The sequence below is a fragment of the Marmota monax genome, unplaced genomic scaffold, assembly GCF_021218885.2.
Source record: "Marmota monax isolate L192 unplaced genomic scaffold, Marmota_monax_Labrador192_F-V1.1 WCK01_AAM20220418_F8-fsc00193, whole genome shotgun sequence".
NCBI classification, from domain to species: Eukaryota; Metazoa; Chordata; class Mammalia; order Rodentia; family Sciuridae; genus Marmota; species Marmota monax.
Genome location: NW_026695203.1, coordinates 4,775,849 through 4,802,977, shown reverse-complemented (window position 1 = coordinate 4,802,977; position 27,129 = coordinate 4,775,849). Strand labels below are relative to the sequence as shown.

Genomic DNA, 27,129 nt, shown 5'->3' with positions numbered 1-27,129 from the left:
TTATCTGGGTGAATTCACCTTTTTATCATTAAATAAAGCCATTGATGTTTACTATGAAAATTCATATTTATATTTATCCTTTCAAGTTATTTTCTATTAACTGTATATTTTTTCCTTCTTTTCTGCTTGCAATAGGAATTGATTTAAAAATTTCCCTTGTTCTTTTTTCTTCTTTGTTTTATTAAACTTTTTGTTTAAATCTAAACAGAACTACTTAATAATAATTATTTTCTCTTTGTTACCACAAATAATAAAATCATTCTTAGAATGCATTGGCCCTGATCATGCTTTCCTATCTTCCAAGTTTTGTAGTTTCTTAATTTGGTTCTGCTTCCTTTCCCTCCACCTCACAGCAAGTTTGAAATGATAGTATTTTTACTGTTTCAAATAACATAATTTCATGTTTCTTTATGGCTGAATGAAACTCCATTGCACATACATACCACATTTTCCTTATCTACTCATCAACTGATAGATAGCCAGGCTGGTTCCATAGTTTTTCTGTTGTGAGTTGTGCTGCTGTAAACATGGATGTGCATGTATCACTGTAGTAATATGACTTTAATTCTTTAAGATAAATACCAAGGAGTGGCATAGCTAGGTCATATATGGTTCTATGCCGAGTATTTTGTGGAATCTCCATACCGATTTTCCATAGTGGTGGTACTAATGTACAGTCCATCAACAGTGTAACAGTGATCCTTTTTCTCCACATCCTCTCCAGCATTTATTATTGCTTGTATTTTTGAGGGCTGCCATTCAGACTGAAGTGAGATGAAATCTTATATTATCTTGATTTGCATTTCCCTAGTTGCTAAGGATGTTGAATAGTCTTTCATATATTTGTTGGCTGCTTCTTTTGAGAATTATCTGTTTGGTTTGTTTGTCCATTTATTTATTGCACATATTTCCACCGCCGCCACCACCACCACCAGGGATTGAACCTAGGGGCACTTGACTACTGAGCCACATACCCAGCCCTTTTTAAAATGTAAATCAATTAATAGTACCAGTGATTGAACCTAGGGGCGCTTAACACTAAATAAATATTTTATTTAGAGACAGGGTCTTGCTAAATTGCTTATGGTCTTGCTAAGTGGCATAGGCTGGCTTTGAACATGAGGTCCTTATGCCTCAGCCTCCTGAGTTGCTGGGATTACAGTTGTGCACCACTGTGCCCAGCTTTTATGTTTTATTTTGAGACTGAGTCTTACTGAGCGCATAGGGCATCACTAAGTTGCTGAGGTTGGTCTCTAACTGGAATATTCCTGCTTCAGACTCCTGAATTGCTGGAATTATAGGCATGTGCCACCTGAGCAGCTTGGGTTAGTAGTGTGTGTGTGTGTGTGTGTGTGTGTGTGTGTTCAGTTTTTTAAGTTCCTCATATGCTGTGGATATTGATCTTCTGTCAGAAGACTATCTAGCAAAGATATTCTCCCATTCAGTAGATTCTTTGTTTATATTCATATTACCCCCCCTCCCCTCTCTGTACTGGGACACTTTACCATTGAGCTACATCCCCAGCCCTTTTTTTATGTTTTATTTTGAGACACAATCTTGCTAAGTCACTTAGGGCCTGGTTAAGTTGCTGAGGCTGGCTTTAAATTTGCAGTCCTCCTATCTCAACCTCTGGAGTTGCTGGGATTACTGGTGTGTGCCATTGCATCTGGCTCTCTTCACATTCTTAATTTTTTCCTTTGCTGCATAGAAGCTTTTTAATTTGATCCCCTTCCATTTATTAACTCTTGGCATTATTTCCTGAAAAAAAAATTTAATCTTTAGTTTTGGACAGTATCTGTTAGGAATTTGATTCAGATAATTCTTTTTTGCCCCCCCCCCCCCCCCCCACCACCACCACACACACCTTTTGGAGATGACTTTTTGGCAACTTGCAATATTTCAACTAAAGTTATTTGGACTTCCAACACTTTAACTTTTAACGTATCTCCTTTATGATTAGATCGGTTACCTTCCTTTTAAAAATAAGATTTAAGTGGATTTCCTACTTAAACATAACTATTTGATTTATTTTTAATATCATTTATCATTTATTCTTATCATTTTCCATTGTTTTCAAATTCTGAGCTCATTTGTATTTTTTCTCGTTTAAAATTTTTTTCCAGTTGTAGATGGACACACTTTTATTTATTTGTTTATATGTGATGCTGAAGATCGAACCCAGTGCCTCACATGTAATAGGCAAGTGCTCTAAATTGAGCTAAAACCCAGCCCACTTTTTTTTTCTCTTTAAGTAGTAAAATAATGTAAAAGCTGTGAAATTATCTGAATGTTGTTTTGTCAGTTTTCTAAGCTTCTTATTTGTAATATCTTATTCTTTAAATTTCTCTTTTTTTTTCTCATTTCTATCCCTTAGATACTCCAAAATAACTTAAAGATATTAGTTCTTTAAATTTTTTTTTAATATTACATTGGGTTACAGAATCTACCTTACCACTGTTGTTACCTTTATTTTATTTCCCTAAAGTGTTTTTAAGTTAAATTTCATAACACTTAAAAAGGTAATGCAATTAGATCATACTCAATTTTTGGAATTTTATTTTCTTTAGTCATTGTGCATCATGGTCTTTTATGTCAGCTTCAAACAAATACAAATGTCTGGGTGTTCCTCATTCACTTGATTAAATGTGTAGCTACAGCCTGATGTATCTACTCTGTCCAGAACCTGTTAAGTTGTTGAAGCTACTGCTATAGACAAAGGGAGTCTCCCGAAGGTTATCTGGAAAGAGGAAAGGCCAGAATAGGGATACCTCGGCCAGTTTTAATGACATAGCACACTTACCGGGGTGTGTCCTCACATCCAGCCATTAGGAAGGGCTGAGTTTAGGGGACAAAGTGACCGCAAAGTCTGGTATTTACTGTTTAACATGGTAAAATGCTGGAGAAATGTCCAAATTATTTTATAGACCTTTAAATTATGATTTATATGGAGTATAACATATAATCCTTAAAATTCATTATTTTTTACTATATGTCTTTATTTCTTTCTAGGCCTCGAAGTAGAGGAAAAACTACGGTGGATGATGAAGATAGCATGGACGGGCTGGAGACAACAGAAGCAGAAAATATCGTGGAAACAGGTATCACAGTTTAGTAAGAATGTACATGATAGTATGCACGTGTGTACCTGGCATATGTGTGGAAACGTGTTGTGTTAGCCGTGGTTGATGCACTGCACTTCAGTTCCATTTGTCCCAGTTAGTTTGCTAGCTAGTCACCATGTGGAAAACCCAGTCTACTCCCTCACACCTTTTCCTTGAGACCTGATTTAGTAGGAATTATTTTATATTTATGGATAACTGTTTTATCAAAGTAAAATTAAAACTGCAAGAAGCAGTAACTCAGGCTATTATTATGCTAGCTCACAGGATATTTCTTGCTTGTGAACCATTAAATATTTGTTTAGAGCTTGTTTTGTTAAAATGTATGTAGAGAGAAAGTGTTTCACTAGCGAATGATAGTATGAAATACCAAGTTGAACAAATGGCTTTAGGTGTCCTAAGTTAGCTGACATGTATTGTGCACCTGCAAAATGTGGGTAGAGTAGGTTGCCCGGAGTGGTTTCCAGAATTTACAGGAGATTGGTGATACGTGGTCAAAGGGACTAGGCTTCATATTGTATGTAGAGGATATCTGTGGTAGGTAGTCCGTCGTTGGCCTTGTTTTCTATAGTTGTTGGATAGAATTTGGATGTAGTATTAGGCTTCATCTCTGAAGTTGAATATCATCCTGATGCTTATTGAATGTCTTTTGTTTTTATAGAAGAGTTTAAAATTGCATTATATTTTAAAATATAATTTTCTAGAAAATGCGTTATGGTTGTCAAATGTGTTATTATATAGGTTTTTTTTTTTTGAAATCTTTCAAATAGTATATGCAATTTCTATCCCTCTTCTGACTAGGGCCTAGGTAGGTAGAATGACAAAATAAAGCTTGAAAGTTCCGAGTTTTAAATTTACCCTTTTTGCTCATTATCACACTACTGCAAACTTGAATTTATGTAAATAGCATTAGTTCTTTTTTCATATAATTTTTTCTGTAGTTCACTGTTAGTAATGAAGAGTCCTTTCGAAGCTTTAAATAATATTTTCATTATGATTACTGGCAAATTAAACAGTGCTACCAGAGTGTGTTGCACTTATCCACATTCTTGCTGGGCTCTCTCACTCAATAGCAGAAGGTTAGCACCTGCCTTTCTGTTTTACTCTTCTGTGCTTCTCTGGTTGTCATTTTTGATAATCTATTCAATACCCCATCCTTTCAGCTTCCTGATTTCCTCAGAAATCCTGTTCTTCATTCCCCTTCAGCTGCTCATTCTTATGGTCATATATTAGCTTTCTTATTGTACCAGCCACTGAGACAATTGCTATTTCATTTCCAAAATCAGCTCTGCTGTCCTACTCCCTGGCTGCTTTTTTTTCCAGGTCGCTTTTCTCCTAATGCCTCATTGGTCTTACCAGTGGGCTTGTTGCTCTCCTTTCTGGCCGGATTCTGTGACTCATCATTGTGGTCATTCTCTTCTAGCAGCCCAGATTGTGCATTCTAGTAGCTGAACATAGCTGTAGAGAAAGGCATAATCTTGCCGACTGATTTCATTTTAAATTTGTGACCTCAAATCAAATTGGTGATGACTGGTGCCTTCCTTTCATTCTGTATACTTAAAAATTTCCTCTCCCATTTATTGAAAATTATTACTTCACCACCATCTCTTTTCAGATTTCTAATACTTCCTCCCAGTTTTCAATCTTTAGCTGATGATCTTGCTTATTTTAGTGGAAAAAAAAAAAAATTTTTTTTTTTTTACACTCACCCATCAAATCTGCTTTCCTACTTGCATTTTTTTTTTTTTTTTTTGTCCATCTGGTAAAATGGAATGAAAAGTCTCTGTGGTGGTTTGAGGCTAAGTCCTTTACTTGTGTCCTGAATTCTATCTCCTTTCACCTTTTGTGGATTTTGGGTCTGCAGTTTTCTTTGCTTTCCTATGTCAGGGGTTTTTACAACTCAAAAAATCATTTCTTAGCTGCAGAATGTGTTGCAGAATCATCTCTCTCAATCACAAACAATCTCTATGGATCACTCATCTCCTCTTAGCTACTGTACATGAGATTCTTTACTCATCTTTATAGCAGAAGTCCTTGGCAGATGTCTTTATGAAACCCTTGAAAAAGTTGTCATATGGTGGCTACCGTTTTTTTGGTGATATTGGGGATTGAACCCAGGGATACTTTACTACCGAGCTATATCCCCAGCCCTTTTTAGTTTTTGTTTTGAGGCAGGGTTTCACTTAGTTGCCTAGGCTGACCTTGAACTTGTGACCCTTCTGCCTCAGCCTCCTGAGTTGCTGTAATTACAGGTGTGTATCATTGCACCCTGCTGGTTACTATTTTTTTGGGGGGGGGGGGCGGAAGGGAGACCGGGGATTGAATTCAGCGACACTTGACCACTGAGCCACATCCCTAGCCCTATTTTGTACTTTATTTAGAGACAGGGTTTCACTGTGAGTTGCTTAGCACCTTGCTTTTGCTGAGGCTGGCTTTGAATTTGTAATCCTCCTGCCCCAGCTTCTTGAGCCAGTGGGATTATAGACGTGCACCACCATGCCCAGCTGCTACTTATTTTTGACTGTTTTCTCATGAACTCACTCAGATGAGGCTTTCTTCCTTTTTTTCTGCGAAAATGTTCTTGTCAAGTCACCGGTAATCTCATATTGCCCAAACCAGCTTTTAGTCTTCATCCTTCTTAACCATTCATTGTCTTCTCACATAGCTGACCACTCTTGGGAGTGAAACTTATACTTGGTTTACAGGACTGCAGATCTGTCTCTGTTTTTTTAAACTCAGTGATTTCTCTTCATTCTGTTCTTCTCATTTTGTGCATCAAGTGGTCTTTCTCAGTTTCGTGGCTTTAAATATTACCTATGTGATGATGACTCTAAAAATCACAGTAGTGACTTTTAAAAAATTATTTTTAACTGATAATAAAAACATAAAAGTTGACATATTATTGGAGACCACTACCAGTTTTTTTTTTCTTGCCTTTAACATGAACTGTTATCTTCAGCTTGTTTGTTAGCACCTCTTCTTAGATGTTTGAAGAGGATCTAAACTGAATGTGTGACCTTTATAGAGCTTCTTTTTGGGTGATGTATTGAGGATGGAACTCAGGGGCACTCAACCATTAAGTCACATCCCCAACCCTGTTTTGTGTTTTATTTAGAGATAGGGTCTCACTGAGTTGCTTAGCTGCTTATTGTTAACTCTGAAACCTCTTCCCGTGTTTCTGTGTGAGCCATGCTACCATATATGGTTCAGGCTGAAACATGGAGTGTTTTTTTTTTTTTTTAATATATATTTTTTTAGTTGTAGATGGACACATACCTTTATTTCTTTATTTTTATGTGGTGCTGAGGATCAAACCCAATGCCTCACAAATGCTAAGCAAGTGCTTTACTACTAAACTACAACCCCAGCTCTGGAGTCTCTTTTTGGGAATGTGGGTATGAAGGACTGAACCCAGGAGCACTTAGCCACATCCTCAGCCCTTTTTAACAATTTTGAGTCATGGTCTCGCTAAGTTATGCTGGGGGTGGCTTTGAACTTACAATCCTCCTACCTCAGCCTCCTGGAACCACAGGAATTACAGGTATGTGCCACCCTGACTGGCTATTTTTATTCTTTTGTGGTGCTGGGGTTTGAACCCAGGGCCTTATGCATGCGAGGCAAGCACTCTACCAACTGAGCTGTATCCTCAGCCCTATTTTTATTTTTTAATTAATTAATTAGTGACAGGGTCTCACCAAGACTCTGGCTGGAGTCTTCCTTGATTTATCTTCCTGGGACTTTTTTGGTCTTCACCTTCTTGGTGTTTCTTGAGCTCAGATACTTCCTTCTTCTCCTCTGCCTGTCATTGCACAGCTGGTCACCACCACCCTTGCTCCTCTGGACTGCTGCAGTTGGACTCCACATAGTGTCTTCATTGGCCTTACTACTTTTCCTCTCACTCCATTCTTGTCTGTTTTCCATAAGAGCCTTTTACTTCATCTGCCTACCATCCAAAGCCTCCAGGAGTAATTAGAACACAATCTAAAGTCTGCACCATGAACTTCAAACTCTTCTGCCCTGACCTGGGCTACCTTTCCCACACCATCTTATGTTTCCTTTGCTCCCTGGGCTCTAGCCTTGTGACCTCCTTTTCCTTCCTGGAGTTTGGCATGCTTCTTTCCAAGGCATTTGTATATTTTGTTTTCTTGGAATACCCCGACCCCCCAGCTTATTTCTTTACTTCAGTCAGTTTTTTGCTCAGGTGTTGTGTTTCCAGAGAGGTCTTTCCTTACCAACTTGTCTAAAAAGCAGCACTAAGCTGGGCATGGTGGTACATACCTGTAATTCCAGTGACTTTGGTGGCTGAAGCAGGAGGATCTCAAGTTTGAAGCCAGTCTTAGCAACTTAGTGGTAGAGCATCCCTGGGTTCAGTCTCCAGCATCCACCATTAAAGTGATGAGGACAAAACCCCCAGTACTTGCTGCTCTCTGATCTCTTCTGCTATACTTCTGTTCCTGGTATTTAAGAAATACGATATCGTGTTCCACGTTTATTTATTCTGTGCCTTGCACAGTGTATGAGTGCTGTGAGGTCAGTACTTCCAGGCACACAGTAGGCCTTCACTTTACTAACTGGAGCCATATCATCTTTTGCATTTTCTAAGCTACTTACTGTTTTGGAACATTGTCACAAAAGTAAATTTTTGACATTGATTTTTTTCTTAAGGGTAGAATAGCGGGCCCCACAAATGAATTGTTTTCTTGTTTTGTCTCCATGTGAGGTCAAGACTGAAGTATAGAGAAAGGAGCAGGAGGGTACTTTTTTTTTTTTATCCTCGTCTTTTATACTGAAGTTAAGCCAGGGCCTGTTAGTGTATTAGCTCTGTGTCTGTCAGTGGAAAGGCCTTCATTTAGTTCTTTTAGTGGACACGTAGAGAATAGGGAAGGAGGGTGGGAAGAACAGCCATTAAACCAACAGACTACAAGTGAACCCAGGCAAAAAGAAAAGTTCTATAAATGTCTAGTTAATTTAAACATAAATTCAAGTCTGGTGCAAGGTTCTAACCTCTCCATGTGTGTCTCAGGATTCAAAAGCTTATTGAAGGGTTCTTTTACCAATGTAAAATCCATGCCTTGACACACTCACTCAATAATTTGTAATGTAATAATTTCATAATGTAAGAGTATTAATTAAAATGAGCATTTTATCATGGTTGATGGATAGGATTGAGGAACCCACAAGTGTCCATTACTATTGCTCTCATCTTTGTTATACAAATAACCTTCCTTCTCGTAATTTTGGATTGTTGCATCTAGGTTTTTTTCCTTCCTTCCTTCCTTCCTTCCTTCCTTCCTTCCTTCCTTCCTTCCTTCCTTCCTTCCGTCTTTCTGTCCTTCTGTCCGTCCTTCCGTCCTTTATAGCTTAGTATTCCTTTTGCTGTTTCCATACATTTTGGGATGTTGTGTTTTCATTTCCTATTTGTTTCAAGAAATTTTAAAATCTTCCTCTTAATTTATTCATTGATCATTCAAGAGTATGTTGTTTAATTTCCATGTATTCATACAATTTTGAAGTTCCTCTTGCTGTTGATTTCAAGTTTTATTACACTGTGGTTAAAGAGGATATATGCTATAACTTTAATAAATTTTTGGTTTTCTGAGATTTGTTTTGAAGCCTCACATATGGTCTGTCCTGGAGGATGTTCAATGTGCTGATGAGAAGAATGTATTTTCTGCAGCTGTTGAATGGCACTTTCTGTACATGTCTGTTGGGTGCATTTGGGTTGTAATATGATTTACCTCTGATGTTTTTTTGTTGATGATTATTTTTGGGAGGTCTGGATGATTTATCCATTGATGAAAGTGGAGCATTGAAGTCTCCAACTATTATTGTTGTAGAGTCTATCTGTCCTTTTAGATTTAACAATGTTTGCTTTACATAACTGGGTACTTCAGCATTAGGTACATATACATTATAAATTATTATTTATTCTTGTTGAATTGATCCCTTTTCATTATCATAGTGACCTTCTTTGTCCTTTTTTTTTTTAACCAGTTTTTGGATTGGTCTGTTTTATTTGATACAAGTATAGTCACTTCTGCTTACTCTTGGTTTCCATTTGCAAAGTCTGTGTGCATCTGTAAGTTGGGAGGGTGAGTTTCTTGTAGTCAGTACACTATTGGGTATTGCTTTTTTAATCCATTTGGCTAGTCTTTATCTTTTATGAAATTGGGAAAAATCATCTTTTTTTTCATGCTGGGTATTGATCCCAGGCCCTTGTGCATGTGAGGCAAGCACTCTACCAACTGAGCTATATCCCCAGCGGGAAAACAATCTTTTGAATTCAAGTTTATTATTGATATGAAAGCACACTCATCATTCTGTTAATTTTTTTTCTTTGGTGGTTTTGTATGTACTTTCTTCTTTCGTTCCTCCTGCACACCTTTGTGGTTTTACGGATTAACAGGGGAAGCTGCTTCTAGTTCTCTTGTGTAATTGTACTGTTGAGTTTTGTACAATTGTGCATTTTTGTGATAGCAGTTATCGTCCATGTCTCATGTAGGACTTCCTTACCTGAGCATTTCTGTGGGGCTGGTCTGGTGGTAATTAATTCCTTCAGTTTTTGCTTGTCATGCAAAGTCTTTATTTTTCTTTCATTTCTGAAACGTGGCTTTGGGTTTAGGACTTTTAGCTGACAATTTTTTCTTGCAGGACATTGAATGTTTCATTCTATTCTCTCCTGGTCTGTGAGATTTCTGCTGAGACTTTATTTTTTAGAGTGTTTTTAAATTCACAGTACAGTTGTGGGAGATGTGATAGATTTTTCCTATATACCTTCTAACCCCACACAGCATGATCTTTTCCATTGTCAACATCCTATTCCAGAATGGTGTAACTGTCATCTAAAGTCCATAGTTTAAAAAAAGCCCATCCTTTGTGTTGTACATACTGTGGGTTTGGGCAAACATATATTGACATGTACCATTATGTATCATAGAGAGTAGTTTCACTACCATGAAAGTCGTCTGTGCTTTACCTAGTCATCCTTACCTCCCCACACCCTCTGGCACCAGAGGGTTTTCCTTTTCCAGAACGTTGAATAGTTGTAACCTTTTCAGATCAGCTTTTTTTCAGTTAGTGGTAAGAATTTATGTTTATTCCATGTATTCATATCTTGATAGATTGTTTTTTTGAACACTGAATATTGTTCCAGAGTTTGGCTATACCAAGTCTATTTTTCACCCATTCACCTACTGGAGGGCCCCTTGATTATTGGCAATTGTGAATAAAGCTGCTATTATGACTGTGTCCAGATGTTTGTATGGACATGTTTCCAGCCTATTTGAGTAAATACCAAGCAACATGATTGCTAGATTGTTAAGAGTATGTTGTAAGCACCCCCTCATTCAAACCTGGACCTTCAGCATGCTAGGCAAGTGCTCTACCAGAGAGCTAGAACTATATCCTAGGCCAGAATAGTTTTGTAAGAAACTGTTAAATTGGTTGCATTCTCGGCTGTATAATGTAGCAGAGAAATATCTTTATTTACTGTTAATCTACATGTGTCTTTATATTTAAAATGGGTTTCTTGTGGACAGTATGTAGTACATAGGTGGGTCTTGTTTTTGGATCTACTCTGACAAGTCTCTTTCATTTTTAAGTATTTTTTAATTTTAGATAAACACAATACCTTTATTTTATTGATTGATTTTTTTTTTTTTTTAATGTGGTGCTGGGTATCAAACTCGGTGCCTCACATGTACTAGGCAAGTGTTCTACCACTGAGCTACAACCCTAGCCCAATCTGTCTTTTAATTGGTATATTTAGACTGTTGACATTCACGGCATTTTCTCTTCCTTCCTTTATTACTGGGGAGTGAACCCAGGGCCTCCTGCATGCTAAGCAAGTGCTCTACTGTTGAGCTCTATGTGGTAGAGGGCCTTATTTGTTTTTAGTTGTAGATGGAAACAATGCCATTATTTTATTTATTTATTTTTATGTCGTGCTGAGGGTAGAACCCAGTGCCTCACATGAACGAGGCAAGTGCTCCACCATTGAGCTACAGCCCCAGCCCATGGTGTCCTGTTTATTTTAAGACAGGATTTTCATAAGTTGCCCAGGTTGTCCTTGAACTTTTGATTCTCCTGCCTTAGCTTTCCAAGTAGCTGGGATTACAATTGTGTGCCACTATGCCTGGATTCAAAGTAATTCTTGATCGAGTAAAATTAATAGCTCCCATATCTATTATTGTTTTACATTTGTCACCCTGTTGTTTGTTCCTAATTTTGTCTTCCACTGTTGGCCACCTTTGTGATTTTAATTGAGCACTTTCTATGATTCTGGTTTCTCTCCTTAGAATATATCAGTTTAACCTTTTTTAGTCTTTGTTTTGGAGTGTGTAATATATAATCACAGCTGATTAAAATCTGCTGCCTATGTACTATATTTACTAACTATATTTACATAAAAAAAAGAATTTGGGTGAGTTAGTTGTAATCAATTGACCAGATTATAAGTAATGGTCAACAAAAACCAAGTTAATATCTATACATTAGAATAAGTCTTGGGCAAGGGATGTGGCTCAGTGGTAGTAGTGTGCTTGCCTAGCATGCACAAGGCCTGGGGCTCCATCCCCCACACAACACACACACAGAGTACAAGAATGTCTCACAAATGATATTAGTATTAACACAGTAAAACTGTTTACTTATTTAAATAATAATTTAATAAGTAAAAGCTAACTTATTTATCAAGACTACCATTTGTTAACTTTGTAGGCTTTTCTACTAATGGCATCTAGTTATATGTATTAGTCAACTTTATCACTGTGACAAAATACCTGAGATAATTGACTTATAAGGAGGAGAGGTTTATTTTACTGCTTAATTTCAGTTTGCCATTGCTCAGTCCCATTGCCCTTGAGTCTGTGTTGGGAATGGGTGTGTTTTAGTTCAGCCATTGTGACCAAACAAACAAACAACAAAACAAATGAAAACCCCCCCACAAAACCTCATGAGCAATTTTAGAAGAAGAGAAATTTATACGGGCTCAGGGTTTCAGAAGTGCACAGAAGGCGGGCTCCATTGCTCTGTTTTGGAGGTGAAGCAGAGCATCATGGTGGAAGAATGTGGAGGAAATCAGCTCAGGACATGGCTACCAGGAAGCAGAGAGAGAGAGATAGACACACACACACACACACACACACACACACACCTGACTCACCAGGGACAAAAATAAAAATCCCAAAGGCATGCCTCCAGTGATTCACCTCCTCCTAGCATACCTTACCTGCCTGCAGCCACCACCCAGTTAATCCATTCAAGGGAATTAATGCACTGATTAAGTCAAGGTGCTCGCAACCCAATTACTTCATCTCAGCTTTCTTTCGTTGTCCTTGTATGTGCGTTTGGGAGACACTTCATATTTAAACCATAACAGCATGACAAAGGAGTTCCATTCACCTCAGGGTGTATAGAAGCAAAAAAAGAGCAAGAAAGAATAAGGGACCAGCATCCCAATATTCCCTCAGTGGCATGCCCCTGAAATTTACCATCTTTCCACTAAAGGTTTGGTCACCTTCCAGTTGGGCCATGGACTGGACACCAAGCCTTCAACATCTAGGCCTGCGGAGAACATTCAGGAGGCAAACTGTGGCACCATATACCTTGACTTACGTCTTAAGATCTGGATTGTCTTCAGGCCCAGTTTGTGTTTATTTTTGGCTGCTGCTTGTTTAGTGATTATTAGTTCTTACGTGGTAGTGATGCTCAACCCTTAGTGTTTACCTGGGGTAGACAGATATGGTAGGAATTGCTGCTTTGACAGCACACTTTGGACGAAGCATGTGGAATTGGAGTGCCCAAGTCATATGTGACTAGTTCAGTTCTGTTTTGGTTCAGCAGTGATTTAATGAATGTTTGTATGCATTATGCTTAATATACAAGCTTGTATAAAACCCTACATATGCCTTTGTTTACAATAATAGAAATTTCAGTGATATAATTATTTTAAAATGTAGACACTCAAAATCATTACACATTTTAAAAGTGCAGTTGTTAATTGGCACCAGGTTGTGGTAGCATGTGCACAGAGAGGTTTGGTTATGTAGCTTATAAATTTAACTTGTATTTTCCTACCTTGTTTAGATATGAAAGTTTACAATGGACTTTTATCTTTTTGCATCATTTTAAAAATCTTGATACTTTCCCCTATTAACTGTTAGAGTGTATTTTTTTATACATGGTCATGGTACATGAATAGTGGTACTGTCCTGTTGAATAGTTCTCACTCTCTGCCTTCTGTACACGTGTTGAAATTACATTTTCTAGTCCCTTTGTGGGGCCATATCATTACTCATGCCCAGTGAGCTGTGGTTGAGAGTCAGGTCACTTGTGGACTGGAGCAAAACATTCTCAAGCTGTTTTTATTTCATCAGTGTTTGCGTTAGTGGCTTTTTTGTGTGTTTGGTCCTTAGACGAGGAGATGCTGGAGCAGAAACATATTCGTAAGAATTTGGAGTTGATTAGTTATAGTATGCCATTTGCAGACAAGATTACAACAAAATTTTCAGTTATTTATTGCTTCATAGCAAGTCACCAGAAAATATAATGACTCAAAACAATAGTCATGTCCTATGATTTTTGTGAGTCAGGAATTCAGGTGGGTGTTCTGGGCAACTCGGCTCTCTGCTATCATCAGTTAGTGTCAGTTATTGCTAGTCAGTTGATGCCTAGGCTTGTTTAGAGAATTCAGGACAATTATATTGGTTGATACATATATTTTTAGGCCAAAAAAAAAAAGTGTCAGAAGAAGATCAATATTGATACAAATAACCATTATTTTAAGGTGAAGATGTATGGTGAAATATGTTTTTTATTTTTGCTTCATTTATTTATGGCAAAAAAATCCACTAAAAACACTTAAAAAAAGTGTAAGTTAACTAAAGGAAATATTGGTAACAACTAAATAAACCATCCAGAGTACAGTTGATACCTAAAATCACAATTTTAATTAATATTAATGTATTTTGGGGTTTTCATAAGTTTTGGAATTTAATTTTAAGCCTTTTGTGCTTGCCTTAAAGAAATCACGTTAGCAAACATGGTGATAATATATATTTATTAGAATTTATGGAGCTGTGATTAAGGAGAAGAAGTTACCTATAAAGTGTTAACTCTCAAAGAAAACAAGTCTCACATTTTTGTGTCTTTACTTTTAGATGTTTATATATTATTCTGTTAAAGCAGTGACCATGTTCATATTAATCAGTGTCAACATTTTTAGGAATTTAGTAAATAAAGATAGGATGAATAAAAAGTCTGCCCTTTCTACCCAGCGCATGTTGTAGATGTAGAGGAAATACTAGATAAGACACCTCTTGACAGCAGAACTCTCGTAAGACAGACTTCTTCTGACCATTTCTGTTCAAAAGGAGAGAACATGATTGAACAGTTTATCAGTTTCGTTTTCTTCTGCAGTTTTCATGTAAAGGGAGCATGAACAGTTATTTTTTTTTTTTTAACATTTAGTTTTTAGGTGTAGATGGACACAACACAATGCCTTTATTTTTATGTGGTGCTGAGGATCAAACCCAGGTCCTGCCGTGCTAGGCGAGCGGTGTACTGCTGAGCCACAATCCCAGCCCTATGAACAGTTTTAATGTGCTGTGGAGGTGAAGGAAGTCGAGAGAGGAAAATAATTTTTCCTTTATTTAGTAGTGTACCAGAGCATACAGGAAGGCATGCATTTTTCTTGGGTAACTAGCAGTTAATGAATGCTAGTGTTGATTAATGTAATTACCAAATATTAGTTTTTAAGAATTTTATAATTATGTGTGTTTACATAAATAGGATCTATATTTGGGATGATTAATTAATTAAACAATTGAATCAGATTTTATGACAATCTCTGGTTTATAAAACAAGCATAGTGTCTTTCCAAAGGTAAATAGAGGGGACTCTTCACCTCCTCTGTGCCCTTATCCCTCTGGCAGTCCATGTACTTCTCAATAAATAACGTTTTTAAGTTAATAAAATAAGATACATTGGATTATGCATTTGGATTATACATTGGATTATAAAATTATACATTGGATTATAAAATCAGTGAATTTAATAACAACTATAATTTTGGCATACCTATATGGGAAATGGTATTTGGGATATCTATAACATTTGAATTCAATAAGAAAATATCTACAGCTCTACTAATGACTGAGAAATGGGTGTTGCCAGTGATACTACTTGTTGCTTGTAGTCACTCGATAATTTCTTAGAATTCTAAATTTTGTAGGTTAGTATAAAAATAGAGGTAAGTAAAAGTACAGATGTAATTTCTTCCTGCAAGATCTTAGAATCCCTTAGTAAATAAAATATAAAGATTCACTGAAAGCCAGGTAGTTTGAAAGAATGTACTGTGTTGGTAGGAAAGACTGTACTTGAACACTGGGTATTTTGACATCTTATAGTCTATTATGCTATTATACTTACGAGTTTGTTGTAGGATACATAGTCCTTTGAAAGATAAATAAATAAAACTATTATGTCCATCAAGAATTTTTAAAAAATTAAGTAAAATTATTTATATAATTTTTTTTGGGGGGGGGTATTACTGATGATTGAACTTGGTCACTTGACCACTGAGCCACAATCCCCAGTCCTATTTTGTGTTTTATTACTAAGGCTGGATTTGAAATTGTGATCCTCCTGCCTCAGCCTCCTGAGCCACTGGGATTACAGGTGTGCACTGCCTCGCCCGGCAAGAATTACATAACTTTTTTTTTTTTAAATATTCATTTTTTTAGTTGTAGATGGACACAATACCTTTATTTATTTATTTTTACGTGGTGCTGAGGACTGTACCCAGGGCCTTGAATGTGCTAGGCGAGCACTCTACCACTGAGCCCCAGCCCAAGAATTACATAACTTTTAAGGAGAGTAATTTTATAATTGCTCCAAATCAGTATTTTTTATTTCTATGAGCTTGTCTGTGAGGTTCTTGCCACTTTATAATCTTAGTCCTGCTAAAAAAGATGAAGAGGAAAACTTTATTTTCAGTTTTAATTTCATAGTCTTGATTATTCAGCAAGTGATTGATCAGTTAAAATGTCCTTGTAAAATTGTTAGTATTGTTTTTTTCACATGGATTTATTCATACTCCTTCTGTACTTTGTTGAGGCTGTGCCAGTATTATGCATGTACAAATCTGATTGTGCATTCTGGCTTTGCCCCTCAGCTTTGTGACTTTCAGTTCGATAACTTTGAGACTTTGATTTCCGTATCTTTCAAATGAGGATAATAGGTCAGATGGTTGCTTTTAGGTGCTGTGAATTGAACCCAGGTCCTTGTGTGTGTGCTTGGCAAGTGATCTACTGAGCTCTATCCCTAGCCTCAAGAGATTTTTTTGTAAAGGAGAGAACCCTGAGGGCTGAGGTTGTGGATCAGCGGTAGAGTGTTTGCCTAGCATGTGCAAGGCCCTGGGTTCAATCCTTAGTATTGTGTCCAACTATAAGTTAAAAATAATTAAAAAAAAAAAAAAGGGAGAGAACCCTGAGCCAGCCTCTCTTTATCTTTGTAGTTTCAGCTGAGCTCCTGATACCTCTTTAAACCCTTTATGAGCTGCACTGCCATCTCTGGCCTTATCTCCATCATACCTGTGTTGTCCTCTATCATGTCAGATACCATACCATTTTCTGTCTTCCACAGAAACCCATAAAGACAGGTTTGCTGACTGTATTTTTGTACTGAATGCATTTGAATACAATGTAATAGTTACCCAAAATTTTGTTTGGTAAATAATCATTCTAAAGCAATTCTCTCCTAACTTCTAACACAGAGCCAGCAACATATGTTCTCTCCATTCTCATTATTTCTCAAAATACGATTTAAATAATTTGTGGTAGGATGTCAAATTTGATCTTAGGCTGGGTATGTAGCACAGTGGTAGAGTGCTTAATGTGGGTAAGGCCCTGGGTCAATCCCTCATATCCTTATGCCTTTTGAAAAAAATCTCAAAGATGAGGAGGGGAATATTTGCAAAATAACATTCATGAACCTTCACTTACTTAAGGTATTGGACTAAGTATTCTTCCTGCATTGTCTTTTTTGAGCCTAAACCTAGTTTTATTTTAGGTAGTATTATCTGTTTTTTAAAATGAGGAGCAAACTGAAGTTGACATGAGGTTTAAGTAACATAAAAAGATCACATGGCTACTCTGGACTATTAAGATTTTAAACCTTTGATTTTACTACATCAAACAACTTTTGTTTCTCCTGTCATAGAACTAACCAGGATTGAGTAAGAGTCATGGAAGTGGAAAAATAGAGTCAAAAGAGGATATGTAATGGAATTATGTAAGGGTAGAAGTTAGATATCACTTACTTTGTATCACCAAAGATGCCTGGCACATAGGCGATGTCATTTAATAAAGTGCACAGATCATGTTAAGTTCTCTTAGAAATTTCAACTTCCCTATATATGATTCTTTAGTAGCGTAGTTATCCTTGCACGTGCGCCATCTACTGGGGACACAGTCATCCCCTTCACCACCCTCTCAGCCTTGCTTTCTGCCTTCAGAACATTTCGTTGACCAAGTAGCATTGCTTGTATTTAGGTCAGTTTAAAAGTATAAAGTGAAAGATTCATTGGGGATTTTATACCAAAGAAAAATATGCTGAAAAAAATTTAAATGTTAAAAGGTCTCTTTTTCGATTTCCATAAGTTTGAGCTGCAGGCAATTTGAATAAATAGAACTCCATGAAAGACAAAAAATCTGTAAAGTGACTGAGGAACCCAGCCCGCCCGGACTATTTTAAAAAAAAAAAACTTTTTTTTTTTTTTTTTAGTTGCAGATGGACACAGTATCTCTATTTATTTTTATGTGGTGCAGACTATACAACCCAGTGCCTCCTGCATGCGAGGCAAGCACTCTACTAATGAGCTATAACCCCAGCCCCAGCCTGGACTATTTTATTGATTGAACAGCTTTGAGTGAGTAATACCCCATTGGTTATCACTGGGTCACATTCATCTGGAACATGTCTGGATGACATCCCTGGTAGGATCTTCATCCGATGTCATTTTCAGCCAGAGCAAGTCCATCAGACATTTTCCTGCCAGACTCTGGCAATCTTTTGAAGACTAGGGCTGGGGAAAAGGGAAAGACTCATAATCTCTAGTTATTCTGCTTTAACTTTGACAGCAGGATCTAATGTATTCTGCCAAATGCAGAGTGATAGTTAAAAAAAATAGTTTCTGTTATTACATATAGTTCATTTATTTAGGAAGATCTTTTATTGTTTCTGTTTTGGAAGTACTACTCCCAAGGAAGGAGTTACAAGATTCCTTTTTTTTAAAAAAATAATAATTTTTGTAGGTAGATAGAGTATTTTTATTTATTTTTATGTGGTGCTGAGGATTGAACCCAGTGCCTCATGCATGTGAGGAAAGCATTCTACCAATGAGCCACAACTCCAGCCCCACAAGATTCCTTTTTATTCATTAAAGAACAAAAAAGGCAAAACAGAAAAATTCAGACCAAAAATAAAACCAAACTCATCAATCCCAACTCTTGTTTAGTATATCCAAGTTATTATGCTCATTAGCAGAACTGATAGCTAATAAAGAAGGAAAGAGAAGGTTGAACTCTCAAAGCCAGGCTTTGTGGTTCAGAACTGGTCCTGATCACATTTCTTAAACATAAATAATCAGATAAATAATTTCTTTAGAGTCTAAATTGTTTTTCCCCCCTCTGAAATGGAGGAAACCTACTTTCAAAAGGTGTTAACCTGAAAACCTATTAATCTACCATTAGTGTTTGTGTTTAGCCTTCCCATTTCCTTCGGTTATAGAGAAAAGGAAAGATGGATAGACAAAAACACTGTTCTGCTTGTTTTTCCTTGTTGTAAGCAGTAGAACCTCTCTCAAAACACTGGAAGTGCTATGTATTTCCTTTTGGGTGAGGGGATAAACATAAGAACTGTAATACAGTTTATCAGGAGAAGAAAATTTTCTATTAGATATTATAGTGGTAAATAGCAGCATATTAACAAGTAGCAGACAGGACAGTTTGGGTTAGGGGATAAATGGAGCTGTCTTTTAGAGGAAAAAATGTTCATAGGAAATGTAATGACACGGGACCGTTCCACTTGGCTCACTATCTGTGAGCCTCTGAAGCACCATCTTACTCTATATTTCTCCTTTCTTTCTTTTTTAAATTTTTTTTTGGTTGTAGATGGATACAATACCGTTATTTTACTTATTTATTTTTTTATGTGGTGCTGATGATCGAACCCAGTGCCTCACACATTCTAGGCGAGCGCTCTACCACTGAGCCACAATGCCAGCCCTCGTTTCTTTCTCTTACCTTTCTTGTTGATATTAAGAACAGTGCAAACAAAAATGTGCCCATAAGTGTGTTGGACCTCTGTTTTACACATACCATTTTATAGTCCTTCAAATGTAATAGGCAGAGTGAATTTCTAGCAGAACTGGATTCCTTTCCGTCTTCTTGTAGATCCCTAGAGAACAGGCAACACAGAGTGAACTCTGGGTCTTTCCAGATAATTTCCCTAGAGTGACAGGCCTTGTAGGCATAGTCTGTTTTCCAAGTTATTGTGGGTTGCAGTTATGTCAGATATGGACACTGCATGAAAAAGATCTGTTGATTTTCATACTGCAGTATCAGTATCTCATGACCTGATTATTAAGCCACTTAGTATTAGTTTTGGTTATGAGACTTCTGATACCACTTTCCGTATTAATTAGAACAGAAATTAAACAGCTATGCCAGAGAATTCAAAATATACCTGTGGCTTATAAAATTCATTTTGCTCTTGTATAGTATTTCTGTAGCAGGAATCCATGCTTTTGAGGCAGCTTTGTTCCATGTGGCTTGTTTCTGGACCAAACTTTCTTTCTTTCTTGTTTTTTTTTTTTTTTTTTTTTTTTGCCATCCTCTGGAGCATTGATTTATTTGCAGTACTGCAACTGGGTGGCTGTCATGTCCATTCCAGTCCATAGGAAAGGGTAACATAATTTTGCTCAGAGCAGGTCACTTCCTTTTAGGTGATGGAGAAGAAGTGGCAGTCACTTCTGGTCATACTCTGTGGGTGAGAACTTGCCAAGATTTGTTGCAAAGAGTATTGGCTGAGCCAGATATGTGCTGTCCTAAAATTGAGTACTACAGAGGAAGGAGAATATGGAGTTTGTCCCTTATCTGTTTTCTACAGTTATGTGCTTTATCTTGTTCATCTGTAAAGTCCTTGACATATTCTGAATTTGAGTATCTTTTTGTGAAAATAAATTACATGGATTTCCTTTCATCTGGGATGGATTCATTTTGCTCATGGCATCTTTTTTTTATATATAAATTTTGAATTTTAATATAGTAAAATTAGCAAAATTAGTGTCCTCCCCCATACAAATATGTGTTTGTAGATTTGATTCTGGGTACTCTATATCAGTTTTGTTTCTAGGGGTAGACAGGACACTGGTTGATGTGCCTTACAAGCAATATGTAATAAACTTTCCAGTTTTAATTTAAAAAGGGAAAATATTAACACTGAAAACCAAAACCATCTGTTTGATGCCTCATGTAATTATTAATTTTACTTGACAGAATTTACAATTATTTGTAGTTTTTCTAACTATAAAATTAATATTTATCAAAATTCTTTTCCCAAAATACTTCCCCTAAAATACATTTTGAATTTAGAAGATAGTCCCAAAATAGGGACATCAAATTGAAGTTCTGAAATGAGAAATGAAAGATCAAGTTTGATGTGAAAATTAGCATCCAAGCTGCTATGTATGTCTGCTGTGCAGGTCCCATGTGTTGGGGAATGTCAGAGAAGAGGGGGTGCTACAGATGTAGACCTTAGTCCTTGTGTGAAATGAGGTTTTAGGAATTTGAAAGCTTGTACGTGGCCCCTGGTGGAGTTGGTGAGAACAGCTGCTGAGGAGGAGGTGAAGGGAAGGTGAGGGAGCTCAGGCACTCCACAGGGCATTTCATGAAGTTGGTGCCAACAGGAGCAGCTGAAAGGGCTTGATGATTTACTTGACTGTTTGCAGGCGTGTGGGGTTGGTGTGGAAAGGTGTACACAAATTTGGAGTTAGAAGAGAAGGCTTATAACCAAGAGTGTGGAAGTGCCTTGGGAGCATTGGTGGAGATGCAGTGTTTCTTTATTCTGGTAATACACAAGAAAGCCAGAATGGGCATATGATTTTTATTTAAAGAGATGAATGATGTTAGTGGTGAAGGTGTTTGAGTTAGTGGTGAAGGTGTTTGAAAATCCTCTCAGCAGTTAGGTTGCCTCCTGAGAAAGGAAGTACGAGGTATTTGGGGTTAAAGTCCTGAGTAGAATTGAAAAACAATATAATCAAGGTGTGTTCTTTTCAAATATTTAACTGTTAGAATGGCTAATAATTAGAATCCATGATTGTTTTAAATTAATGAGAATTTCAATTCATAAAACATGAAAACTTCAAAGAGTCACACTGAAATTCATATGTTCTGAAGATCAACTGCTATAATCCTGAATATAATAATATTACTAAGATGAAACTTCTGAGTCTATTTTTGCTGTGGGCACAAGGAAAAGTAATACTTTGTTTTATAGAAGTCTTTTTATAAGCCAAGGATGAAACATTTTATGAAATTTATGACTGTTAAAGTGTAAATTTTTTGATTATCCTTTTGCTGAAGGGAACAGATGTAAACAATAGCATTAATTATATATGTGAACTTTTTCTTTATCAGTAAAGTATTGTCATTTGTTGTTTGATTTTTTTCCATTAACACAGATGTGTTGTAGATAAATTCACCAATGATTGATGTAAACATAAAAATGACTCTTTTTACCTCTTGTTTTCTGTGAAGCAGAAGTCAAAGAACAGTCTGCAGAAGAGGATGCCGAAGCAGAAGTGGATAGCAGCAAGCAGCCAGCCTCAGCTCTTCAGCGATCCGTGTCTGAGGACTCTGCAAATTCCCTGGTCTCTGTTGGTGTAGAAGCCAAAATCAGGTTAGAGAATCAAAAGAGCTGGATTGTAAAAATTCAGGGAGGAAGGATTTGAGATGTTAATCTCGATGGAGTTTTATTGTTTAGTAGCTTTAAATTTAAGGCCAATACCTCTGTAGTTGGGATGGAGGATGGCTATGGAGTTTGGGGATTGTAGAGCAGGGAGTACATTAGGGTGTTGCTCTGTTCACCCCATGTGAACACAGACAGTTAGCAATATACTATTCCTGGCCAAAGAGATAGCTGTGAGTATTTAGCATAAGAACTGATTTTTGATACTTAATTGTAAACTTGAGTATGTCCTTTTTCCTTACCCTCTCCCCATTCTTTAAAACAAGAAATATAGGACCTTACCACTTACTGGTATATAGTTCAGCTTTAAAGTAGGCAACACCTTGCCTGCTTTCTGGTTTTCTTCACGCGCTGGAAAGCACCTCCAGTTTCACAGCTGTGGATCTTGTGTATCCTTAAGAGCCCCCCCATTTTTATTTCCAGTTCCACTCCAGATTTCCTTGTCCGCTGGTTTGCTCATCATCTCCATCTGGAGGTGTGTTTGATACCTCATCTTTAACAGTCCCAAAGTATTCATGCTATCTCTACCTCTGCCTCAGATGATCTTCTTCCCTGGGCTTTCCCATTTCAGTAAACAATACCAATGTATGCTCAGTTACCTTAGGACAGTTAATCCTCAATTTCTCTTTTTTCTCATACCTGATAATCCAAACCATTAAATCCTGTGGCTCAACACAGCTTCTTACTATCTTGTCTGTCATCTTGGTTGAGGCCATTGTTGCCCTTGGGAAGCTGTAGCCTTTTAAACCACCTCTCCCTCCCTGCTTCTCTTCCTTCTTTCAATCTGAAGGATTAAATAATCTAATTCTCTTTACCTTTCAACTTTTTTTACCTCCATTTTTTTTCTTAGCAAAGTTGCAAAAATTATTCTAAAATGTAAGTCATTTCTCCCCCTATTATCTTATACTGTTGGATTGAAATTAAATACTTAAATTATATTTAACATTTCATATCCTTGCTATTTTTCCAAGGCATGATCTGCCCCTGGCTGTCTCTGAGATTTTCTTTGTCACTGTGCTTTTTCACACTGTCTTTGCTGCTCCTGAACACACCAATCAGGTTTCTGTATGAGGGTCTTTGAGCTTGCATTGCTCTCTATCACATGATTTATCTCCCAGAGAGACCTCCTTACCAACCCTGCTTATTATACTATTATGTGAATCCAGGTAAAGGGTGTAAAAGTGTTGATTATACTGCAGTTCCTTCTCCCCCAGTAGTTTTAGGAAGGTTTAAATGTCTTAGAAGCCAAACACTTAGGGCTAGGGTTGTGGCTCAGCGGTAGAGTGCTTGCCTAGCACGTGTGAGGCTCTGGGTTCAATTCTCAGCTCCACATAAAAATAAATAAATAAAGGTATTGTGTCCAACTACAACTAAAAAAAATATTTAAACAAGCAAAAAACAAACACTTTCAGGTCTTATAGTTCAGTCATTAACCCATTTGGAGTTGGTTTTTGTATTTGGTGTGAGATAAGGGTCATTCTTCTGTATGTGGATAGCCAGTTTTCCCAGCACCAATTATTGAAGAGGTGATTATTTTGCCATTGTGTGTTCTTGGCATCTTTGACAAAAGATGTGTGGGCTTATTTCTGTAATGTCTTTCCTGTTCCATCAGTTTTTGTGTCTTTTTATACCAGTGTCATGCTGCTTTGATATATAATCATTTTATAATATGTTTTGAAGTCAAGAGAGTGTGATGCTTTAGCTTTGTTCTTTTGACTCCATCTAATTTTGGCTATTTAAGGTCTTTTGTGGTTCCATACAAATTTCAGTATTGTTTTTTCTATTTCTGTGAAAAATGACATTGGATTTTTTTTGGCCATTGAAATTTTGATAGGATCTTCATTTAATCTTTGGGTTATTTTGGGTATTAAGGACATTTTCACAGTATTCTTCCAGTCCCTGAACATGAGGTAACTTTCTATTTATTTGTGTTTTTCTTCAGATTCTTATATCAGTGTTTTATAGTTACCAGGATACAGGTCTCTTACTGCTTTAGCCAAATTTACACTGAAGTATTAAAAAAAAATTTGTTGCCAGTGTTAAATGAGATTGTTCTCTAAATTTTGGTTAGCTCAGTTTTAATATGTAGAAATACTATTTTTAATGTTGATTTCATATCCTGAAACTTTAATGAATTCATTTTTTTTGTTCTAGCATTTTTTGGTGGCATCTTCAGGGTTTTCTGTATATGCATAAGATCACATCAGCAAATAGAGACAGATATGTGCAACAGATAACTTAAAAATTTCTTAAAAATTTACATGTTTCCTATTAGAGAAAATTGTCTTTTTTTCTCTTGTTTCATCACTCTAGCTAGGACTTCTAGGACTTTCAACTGTGTTGAAAAGAAGTGGTTGAAAAAATGGTGAGAGTAAAAATAAAATTTTACTCTTTGTTGCATATATACTTATTTCTCCCCTTTACTCTGTATTTTGTTTGCATTTTGCCTGCTTTCTTTCCCCCAGAGATATTTTTGAAAAATGAGCTTTTGATTTTGTTGATCTTCTCTATTTTCACTGATTCTGTTATTTTCCTTTTCGTTTCTTGTCTTCTTTTGATTAATGTTCTATCAGTGTCTTCATTTATTTTTTCCCCCTGTCTGTAGTTGAAAACTTCAGCTTACTAATATCTAAACTTGAATCTACTGATAATTTATGTAAATTTTAAGTTTCCCTTTAGTTTCAACTTTATCTCCATCTCACAAATTTTTACAGTAAATAACTGAAGGGTTCTTAGCAATATATTTTCTAGTTTACCAATGTTTAGAAAATTTTAAGTCATCTGTTGCACGTTTCTAGTTTTATTGCATTATTTTCAGAGAATATTGTCTGTAAAATTTGTCATTTTTGAATATACCATGTCTATTTATGGCTAATACAAACTCTATATTCAGATTGTTTTAATATGCTTGAAAAGAGCAAACTCTTGGTTGCAAACAGAATTGAATATAATATTTAAAAAAACTAGATTTTTTTCCTATTCCTTGTTAATGCAAAATGTTATGAAAGTTAATGGAGTAGCTACTGCAGGGGTGATAGTTGGAGACTTTTAATGCCTGAGAAGAAAGATTTGGTTGTAGAAGCAGTATAAAGAGAAAATATGTCTAAGAGGAGACATATGTTTAAGTTTTGTTATTTCTAAGGTCACTTATTATGTCTGTATTCCATAGTATGTATTGTTTTTTTGTCCTTCCTTTGGGGCGGGAGGTGTTTGCTGGGGAATAGAACCATGGACCTTGTACACATGTTAGGCAGTCACTCTATCACTTGAGATATATCCGCTGCTCATCTTTTTAACTTTTTAATCTCTTCTTTTTGAAAATTAGTAGACTTTAAATTTTAGAACAGTTTTAGATTTATAGAATAATTGAACAGTGTTTCCATCACCACACCTCCAACCCCCACAGTTTAGTTAACATTGTGCATTAGTGTGGTACATTTGTTATAATTGATAAACTAACATTCATGCACTATTTGTTTTATTTATTTTTTTAGATGTTGATGGACCTTTATTTTATTCATTTATTTATATGTGGTGCTGATTTTCTTTAGTCAGATTTAAAAAAATTTTTTTTTTAGTTTTACATGGACACAATATTTTATTTCATTTATTGATTTTTATGTGGTGCAAGGATTGAACCCAGTGCCTTACCTGTATGAGGCGAGCACTCTGCCACTGAGTCACAACCCCAGCCCTGGTCAAATTTTTTTTTTTTTTTACAGATCATTTTCGTAAGTATAAATTAGAATTTAAATGTGTGTGTGTGTGTGTGTGTGTGTGTGTGTATATATATATATATATATATTTTAGTTGTCAATGGACTTTTATTTTATTTACTTTTATGTGGTGCTGAAAATTAAACCCAGTAACCTCACACATGCTAGGCAAAAACTCTACCACTGAGCCACAACCCTAGCCCTAGAATTTTTTTGATTTTGGTATGTTCACAGTTTTAGAAAAATCATGGTGGTTTAGGAGTATAGCACTGGACTCTATCCCTAGCACCACAGGAAAGGGGGAAAAATCATGCTATAGAAAAGTAGAATTTCATAGGTATGATCATTATTAAACTTAATTGTTCCTATGGTATAATCATAGAATAGACTGTAGAAAATAAGTTGAAAACAGTGTAGCTTGCACTGAAGATATAATTTTGAAGCACCAGTATCTGGTTGTGTGTTACTTAAGAATTGTTGAGTAAAGCGGCTTTTCTCTTTTCTGTCTCTCTTCGTTTTTCATTTTTACCAGTGAACAACTCTGTGCTTTTTGTTATTGTGGGGAAAAAAGTTCCTTAGGACAAGGAGATTTAAAGCAATTCAGAGTAACACCTGGATTTATCTTGCCATGGAAAAACCAGACTTCCAACAGGGACATTGATGACAACAGCAGTGGGACCTATGAGAAAATACAAAATTCAGCTCCACGTCGACAGAGAGGACCGAGAAAGTGAGCAGTTTTGAATTTAAATTGTTGGGATGGAATAAAACTGTTTTTAGCGTGATGTTTTTAAGTTTACAGATGGGGTTGAACCACTATTAAAGATTTCCTCCTGTTTCCCACATTTCTGAAGAAACTTAATGACTCACCATTAACCCAGAAACAGTCCTTTCCTTGAAATTTCTTTCTTTCTTTTTTTTTTTTTAAATCTGTTTTCTTAATTGTATGACAACAAAATCAGTATAATGACAAAAGTTAATTTTTGGAAGGAACTTTTAGAGAACATAACATAGGCTGAAGGGAGTTCATGGAATTTGTAAATGCAAGAAGACAATACATCAGTGTGGTCCTGCTTTTCTTCTCTAAATAAGCCTTTTTTGGTAAGCGTTTAACATGATAGCAAAGTCAAATTTGTCACTGTTCATGTCTTCTGTGTCATTCATTTATTCATTCTCTCGTTTGATTAATTTATCTAATTTATATGTGTGTTTGTGTCAGAGAATATTGAGCTGCCCTATAAATTCTCAGCATAATACAATTCTCT

At 36.3% G+C, this 27,129-nt stretch overlaps 1 protein-coding gene across 17 annotated transcripts in view; it reads left to right on the top strand.

Moving 5' to 3' along the window:
• Kmt2c (lysine methyltransferase 2C) overlaps positions 1-27,129 on the top strand; it is a 275,600-nt gene that overhangs the window by 71,299 nt on the left and 177,172 nt on the right. For 9 of the 17 annotated variants that reach the window (XM_046429840.2, XM_046429842.2, XM_046429847.2 and 6 more), the window contains 3 exons: positions 3,010-3,098; positions 21,938-22,079; positions 26,397-26,594. In XM_046429840.2, the coding sequence (XP_046285796.1) occupies positions 3,010-3,098; positions 21,938-22,079; positions 26,397-26,594 (429 nt within the window). The other 8 variants (XM_046429846.2, XM_046429841.2, XM_058574363.1 and 5 more) reach the window with 4 other exon arrangements.